Below are 7,649 nucleotides of genomic sequence, written 5' to 3'. Positions count from 1 at the left end.
ATTTACGACTGTGCAAAAATCTAAGAATGCTTTAAAATCAGGTTTAAAACTAAAAGAGCTTTACAAAAAAATAACACAAGGAAATATGTTTGGAGTTTTATCTGAGTTATTAATTTAAATTTTTTGTCAAAGAGATGCTGATTTGAAACCGTTGTTACATACAGTTACGGCATTTCCTGTTTCTGCCGGAGAGAGGGGAGGCCGTCCCAAAGCTTGCTGCTGTATTTACTCCCTCCATCTGACAGGAGGGAGCCTCGTTGAGCTGCGAGTGTGGCTACAGACGGAGTTCCCTCCGTCACGGAGGGGTAGTGTCGAGGGAGTGGTTTGGGATTGGGCCTAAGTATGTTAAACAATCTCTCTAGCACGACAATACTTCATTCAAAATGTATTCTAACTCGTATTCAGCCTTTAAGAAATACTGGGATTCTTGCGTTTTGGATATAGTCTATGTTGTGTCTTGGATCAAATGTACCACCCTACCTTTGGTGATCCAGTCCACCAGCTCGTCTGCACTGTTCTGGAAAACCCTCTTCACGTCTTCAGGTCTCATCGATACCTCCTTGGTCTGGACCAGCACGAAGCCTTTAGTCGTCATCTGAGCGAATGAGAAGGGAAACCTTATTTAATAAAAGATCAGCAGGTTTGTAGAGAACTACTTCAAGACTCCTGCGGTGTTTGCACGGAGGAGATGAACTGGATTACAGCGCGCCTGCTACACACGCTTTAGTGATGGACTCATGCATTTTTCTGGCAGCAACACAAACATCACAGGAATTTTAAAGCAGCAGAACAGCAGGCTTCAGATACTGAGCAGTACAAGCTCAAAGAAAGTGATAAAAACATGTCAAGATCAGGAAGAATAAAACACATATATCAAAATGACATTTGATCCCTCCTTTCAACTTTGCATCTGTAATTATCTATATTATAAATTAAACAATAATTAATGAAGTCAATATGTTTTAATTCATAAATAACTATGTCACAATCTGTATAAAGGTAGACAGACAGAGAGACAGACAAACAGACAGACACAATCTGTATTTTAAAGTCATGTACGCACATATTTAATCTTTTATAATATGTTATATGTTGTTAAACATCCTGCAGGCTGTGCTGGTTAACACTGTTTTTATTTTATTTTAATTAGTTGTGTAACCTTTTAAAGAAGTGGCTGAGTGCACTCAGATGTTATCAGTGTATTATCAGCAGGTCAACTCTGATACCACCACCACCACCACCACGTTTCCATGTACGTACTATAAACACTTCCTCCATTTGTTTAGCACTTCATATCTAGTGGTAATAAAAGTCAGTGGGATTATAAATACGGTTTTACGAGTAAGTCCTACACAGACCTACAGTAGATGAATAAAGGATTTCTTATTCTGATTTCCACCAGACGAGACCAGAGGCTACTTCAAAAATAAATGTAATTTGACCTTGTGGAAAAAGGAAGTTGCTGGAATACTGATGCCTTTTTCGGTAAGTTAGATTGTGTAATTTTGGAGTTTTAAAGCGTTGATTCCGTTTTACCAGTCTCATTATAACCTGTATTTTAATTAAAAAAATAATTAGAAAAAAACTATTAACTAACTATTAAACAATTATTAAAACTGTCATTACTTTATGTAAAAAAAGGAGACATGTCACCAATTTATCTTGTAGGTAGGTAGGTAGGTAGGTAGGTAGGTAGGTAGGTAGGTAGGTAGGTAGGTAGGTAGGTAGGTAGGTAGGTAGGTAGGTAGGTAGGTAGGTAGGTAGGCAGGCAGGCAGGCAGACAATGCCTAGCTTCCTGCTGTCTGTTTCTACTAAATGCATCTAATGCAGTAATACAGAGACTACAGAGAAGTGCTTTATTAAACCTCTCTTCCAAACTCCAGCACTATCCCTTTAAACTGAGCCTCCTCACACTGATTGGTCGTCTCCTCACCTCATCGATGAGCTTGCGGGCGTTAGCGGTGGTGTATTCCCCGGCGAAGAACACGAAGAGGCAGGACTCATCGCTGTCCTTACGCCGGCCTCCTTTTGTCAGAGGCACGATGCTGCGTTCAGGGTCGCCCGAGATCCGAACCGACTTGAATTCAGACTCTGGGTCAGGGACGGGCACAAAATCCAGAACCTTGGACGACTCCGGCAGCAGGCTCCAGTTGTTCTCCCCACAAACGGGCGTGAAGTCGTGGATGTTGCTCCAGTTGTTGTTGAAGATGCTGAGGCCGGCGTCCTTGAAGTGGAAGGCGAGATCGGGGTAGAAGTACTGGAAGCAGCCGAACTTCATCCCCGTGGACGACTCGATGATGGGCTGTGTGGCGCAGCACAGGAACACCTCCACCTTTTGACAGTCCCGCGTGCGAAACTGCTGGCAGGCCACCACGCACTTGATGTCATTGCAGTCCCTGAAGAAGACGCTGCCCTTGATGGGGCCCAGCACGATCCGGCAGTTCACGCAGTCGTCGATGGTGATGGTGGCCGCGTGGTCGAACACGAAGATGTTGCAGTTCACGCAGTCCTGGATCACAAACTGCTGGCCGTTCAGTTTGCCCGGATGCCGGCCCACCGTCACGTCTTTGAGCCCCGACAGCATGTAGTCTTTGGGGTCAACCTGAGCAGAGAGAGGGGGCGCCATCAGTCAAAGGACAATGGACAGTATTTACAGAACAGTATCGGATATATTTCAACGTTTTCATCTACTTAGCATGCAGATATTCTTGTACGAGTCAGTAGAAAACATTAAAGAGGCCTTATTATGCTTTTGGGGTTTTTCCTTTCCTGTAGTGTTCTGTAGGTTTTTGTGCATGTAAATGGTCTGCAACGGCTAAGATCCCTGTGTTTCCTCCCTCACCACCCCCCCCCACCCCTGCCTGAAACGCCTCAAATCGGACTGCTTTCTTTACTTCCTGATCGTAGTGACACCACTATGTAACACTCGCACTTACATTGGCTAGCACTCCAACACATTGTACGTGATAGGCTAAGGGGCGGGACATCTCTAAGCGGTTGACCAATCACAACAGAACCGGCCAGCTAACCAATCAGAGCAGACTGGGATCTGGTTTCAGACAGAGGGTGAAAAGAGGTGCTGCAGCCCAGGCAGTATGAGAGAAATAAAGAGCTTTTTGAACATTAAAGCACGGAGACACTAAACACTGATGTGAATAATAGAGACCCTTTAAATCCAACTCACGTAAGAGTGAATAAGCTGCTTACATAATAAAGCTCTGTTGTGCTACCAGCTACATTTTAAGTTGAATTTATTATACTTTCTGGATAATTTGATACGTTTCTTTAAACACCCTTTGAACAGTGTCCTTCTGTTTTGCAGTTCTTGAGTTTTGTTTTTAATTTTGAGATTATGCTCTCCGTTAAAAAAAGAATTTAAGAGCTCCCATTTTTAAAACTGCTTTACGAATAAATGTATTAAAATCAAACCATTCATTCGTCGTGTCTTCTCTTCTTTTTGTTACATTTCACTAACATTACAGTAGTTTCTCTTCTCTAGAATTAATCATATTTCAGACTAAGTGAACTTGCAGTCGGCATTAAGCTAGTTTTAGACAACACACCGGATACTGATGCGTGTGTTATTTTGGTGAACCACTGTAATAAAAAGGGCGACATCCTAAAAACGGAAGTGGAACCACGACCTAGTCCGCGCCTACAAAGTCTGAATACATCATGCTCTGTGTGGTCAGCTGTGAACAGTGTTGTAATCCCATAATGAGATAACGCCAGCTGGATACATGGGGGGCGCGAGCAGAGCGTTGCATGCAACTTAAGCAACCGTCGACACGCAAAGCTGAATATGTTGAGACTGGGTGATGTAATAAAATGCTGTTGAGCTTGGCTCTGTTATGGAGACAGATTCAGAGCCAACGAGCTGATTAATGGATTCAATACGACAAATATTATCAATAGGAATTAAACTTACAAATTAAAAAGCTTTAAAGCATATGTATACAAAAAAATATTTACATTTGCTCTAATACTAATGCCTTTCACCTGGTTAAAGACATGGAGAGGTGGATTGGTCTTTTTCTTCTTTTTGGTATCTTGCATTTACTATTAAAATACTCCATTGTGATTTTTTTATTTATTATATTTGTCATATTTTCGGGGAATTTTTATTTTATAATATATAATTCTTTATATTTTTCTTACAAAAATGATCAATACGTCCTCACTTTGACTTCAATGTATCTAACCATGTATATAGTAATACTCTTTCACTCTTAGTGTTCATTTTGTTAAGTTAAGGATCTGAAAACTTCCTCCAACACTGAAAAAAACTCTGGCATTTGTAAACATTTAATACTCAGTTTACATTTTTGTAAACTCAGTATTTGTACACTGTAGTACTGTTAGAGTACCTCTGCATACCTGTAACAAAAAGCGTACATTTTAATGTATCTTAGTGTTTACATTTTCACAAACAAGACAATATCCTTGTAAATGAAAAACCTATTTTTCTTTATTTTGTGTCAATGCAGCAATTTAAGGTTGTGTTATATATTAAATTATTTTTTTATTAATATAAAAGGATGTACTTCATTGCATTAGGTGGATGTTAAGCAATGATCTCAGCATGTATAATAAACGCGTGTTAAAAGGTTTTAAAAAAAGGTATTTTAACTGGGTATAATGTTCTTTATATGTGCTGCAATCGTGAGTTAATTGTGCTTATATGTTTTTCATGTGCTCTTGTATGTTTTCTTTAAATGCCTTCAAACTGCCAGGGACCTCAGATGAAAATTGGCCTCTGGCTACAGTTAAAGAATGTGCATTGTCCTTTCTTAAAATAACTACACATATTTCCATCTCAATGTAACTCCCTGTGTTTATATGCGCCAACACACCTGATCAAATCCCTTGTGTGTGAGAACCTAATGAGGGTTTTTTCTAAATTGTTAGCTGGAAACCCCCTAATAACACCACATAAAAGACGTTAAGTGTGTCATACTTGTTAGGTAAGGCTTCCAGGAACCAAAAGGTATAATTTCATGACTGTATTGAGAATGTAATGACGTTTTCACCTTTTCTCTCTTGTCCCAGCTGTAGGTTACTGCTATCAATTAATTTGACAAAATATGAATGTCCATATAAGGGTTAAATATTGTCTTTTTTCAGTGTTACCTGTTAATTTCACATCTAAATGTATCTCGCTGTGTTTATGTAAGCACCAACACACCTGAGAAAACCCCTTGCACGCGAGTTTTTTCTAAATAGCTAGCTGGAAACGACTTAATGACACAAATGAAAAGGCATTAAGCATCTCACACTTGTTGGGTTTTGTTAGGTAAGAATTCCAGGTGCCAAAAGGTATAATTTCATTCATCTTAATGATTTTATTTAACGTTAAATGTCATGTTTTCACCTTTTCTCTCTTGTCCCAGCTGTACTGCTTCGGAGGCTCCTCGCTGTTGTTGCCAAGGGGAACCGAGCTGTTTGTCGTCGTCGTAGTTTCAACGGTCGTTGTTGTGGGCGTACGTTCATCTTTTTCCGAGGACTTCCTTTTGGATTTTTTAGAGAAGAAGCACCCCATGTTGCTTGGAGTTTTTCGTCAACCTGTAACGAAGGAGAACACGATCAAATGTGAGAGAGAGCGAGAGGCTTATGAGCTCTTGAGTTGAAAAGATTTTTTTTTCTTTGGCTTCCTGTTTCTCTGCTTCGTTTCGCAACCAATCGCAACCGTCCCAGTCGTGTGAAGAGCCAATCACAAGGCTGATGTGGAGTGACTGGGTGACGTAAGAGAGGCGTGAATCCCATGAAGCGTTTGGGGACAAAACAAACTACTTCCGCAGGTTGCTTTTATTATAAACATATTTTAATAAGTATTTAATTGAAAATAAATCAAAACAGAGACGCACACATCTATCTACTGGTGCATGATGTATTGAATTAAAGTTAAAGTATGATTACCTACACATTTAAATGTATGTTTAACCTTTATACATAGTGTGTATAACTCATGTCATTGTTGTCATTTCTATTCATACTATTACTAAATGTTATTCTTATTTTATTTTGTATTCTTATTCTTATTATCCCATGTGTACTATCTGTGTTTCTGTCTTGTTCCGTTGTTGCTACAACACCTGCATTTCCCTACAGGGATCAATAAAGGTCCATCTTATCATATCGTATCTCACCATAATATAGCACTCCTGACTCCACTACAAGTAGCTCATAACTATGCAATCAAGATCTTACTCAAGTAAAAGATACACATTTTTGCTTAAAGTGTAATGTGTAAACGTACCTGGCAATAAACTTGATTCTGATTCTGATTATTGTGTATTCTTCAAATTAACTCTTGTATTATATAGATATTCTCTAGCAATATCTCTTATCCGTGTTGGTATGTATATTTACTCCGTATTTCTTTACTTCTGTGCAATACTTTTGTTTATTTGTTGACATGAGAGTATTCCTAAATGAAAGGTGTTTTTTGTTGTTGATACATATACTCACTATCTCACTAACTATCAAATAGTGCAATAAAATGTACAATATTTTCCTCAGTAGCAGAAAATATTTTAAAAAGTACCATCAATATGCACTTAAGTAGGCTACACTACAAATTACCTTGCAGCAACGTTCAGGAAAGAGGATGTAATTTACCAGCCTACCCTGAACGCACCGTTACACATTGAACACACCTTTCTGGTCGGGATGTTGTCAAACTACAAAAAGCTCATTATGCAAACGTGTTAATTACATATTTTATATCATGAAAAAAATAATGTTATGCTCATAATATAAAGGAAAATAACTGAAAAGAGTGCAGAGTAAAAGAAAAGGCAATCAAAATGTAGCCTAAGTGTATGTTTATTTTTTGAGCACCAGGTTTATTTATGTATACTATATATAATATATTTACATCTCACTCAACAACAAAACCACAAATAACTTGTTACATGTCGGAGCAGACTTCAGATTAGCTAGCACCTTAAGCCAATAGGCCACGCTAATAATAGGTAATCTCCCATCATGCATCTGTGAGAGATGCTTTGAGGATATGGCCTTCCTGTACGTCCCTTTTTCACTCTGCGTTACCTCATGATGTTATATGTAGACATACTAAAGGGCAGAGTAGGCAATGTATATGTCAATGGCTTTATTAAAGGAGCAGTGTTTACTCAAGGCTACCTGCTCTTAAGTACACAATTGAAGTATTTGTTTATACTTGACTTCATCTCAGAGGGAATATTTTTACTCTATTACATCTATTTGATCACCTCAATCACATTGAAGATTCGGATCAAAAATACAAAATACAATCAACCTAAATAAGAGAAATAGATTAGTAGAAGGGATTAATAGAGATACATTGCACATTATTGATACCTTTGTGAGATTCACAAGCTGTAAATGCAGTACAAATAAAGTCTAATTAACATATTATGCTCATTTTCATGTTCAAATGTGTATTTAGTGTCTCTACTGTGACATGTCTCCATACTTTAATGTTCAAAAAGCTCTTTACTTTTATCATACTGCCTGAGCTGCAGCACCTCTTTTCACCCTCTGTCTGAAACCAGAGTCCAGTCTGCTCTGATTGGTTAGCTGGCCACCTCTGTTGTGATTGGTCAACCACTTAGAGATGTCCCGCACCTTAGCCTATCATGTACAATGTCTTGGACTGCTAGCCA

At 38.8% G+C, this 7,649-nt stretch overlaps 1 protein-coding gene across 2 annotated transcripts in view; it reads right to left on the bottom strand.

Moving 5' to 3' along the window:
- The window catches only part of rp2 (RP2 activator of ARL3 GTPase), a 7,331-nt gene extending 1,695 nt beyond the window's left edge, over positions 1–5,636 (bottom strand). Inside the window, exons 1-3 of one of the 2 annotated variants that reach the window (XM_010785784.1) lie at positions 5,372–5,636; positions 1,934–2,602; positions 481–595 (exon numbers count right to left, since the gene is read on the bottom strand). In XM_010785784.1, coding sequence (XP_010784086.1) covers positions 481–595; positions 1,934–2,602; positions 5,372–5,539 — 952 coding nt within the window. In that variant the 5' untranslated portion in view covers positions 5,540–5,636. Of the gene's footprint in view, positions 1–480; positions 596–1,933; positions 2,603–5,030; positions 5,050–5,371 lie in introns of those variants that run through there. The other variant, XM_010785785.1, reaches the window with a different exon arrangement.
- Positions 5,637–7,649: the final 2,013 nt, after the last annotated feature.

The sequence above is a fragment of the Notothenia coriiceps genome, unplaced genomic scaffold, assembly GCF_000735185.1.
Source record: "Notothenia coriiceps isolate Sejong01 unplaced genomic scaffold, NC01 NC01_scaffold00028219, whole genome shotgun sequence".
Lineage (NCBI taxonomy): Eukaryota > Metazoa > Chordata > Actinopteri > Perciformes > Nototheniidae > Notothenia > Notothenia coriiceps.
The sequence above is the reverse complement of the archived record's forward strand: the minus strand, read 5'-3'. Positions and strand labels throughout refer to the sequence as shown.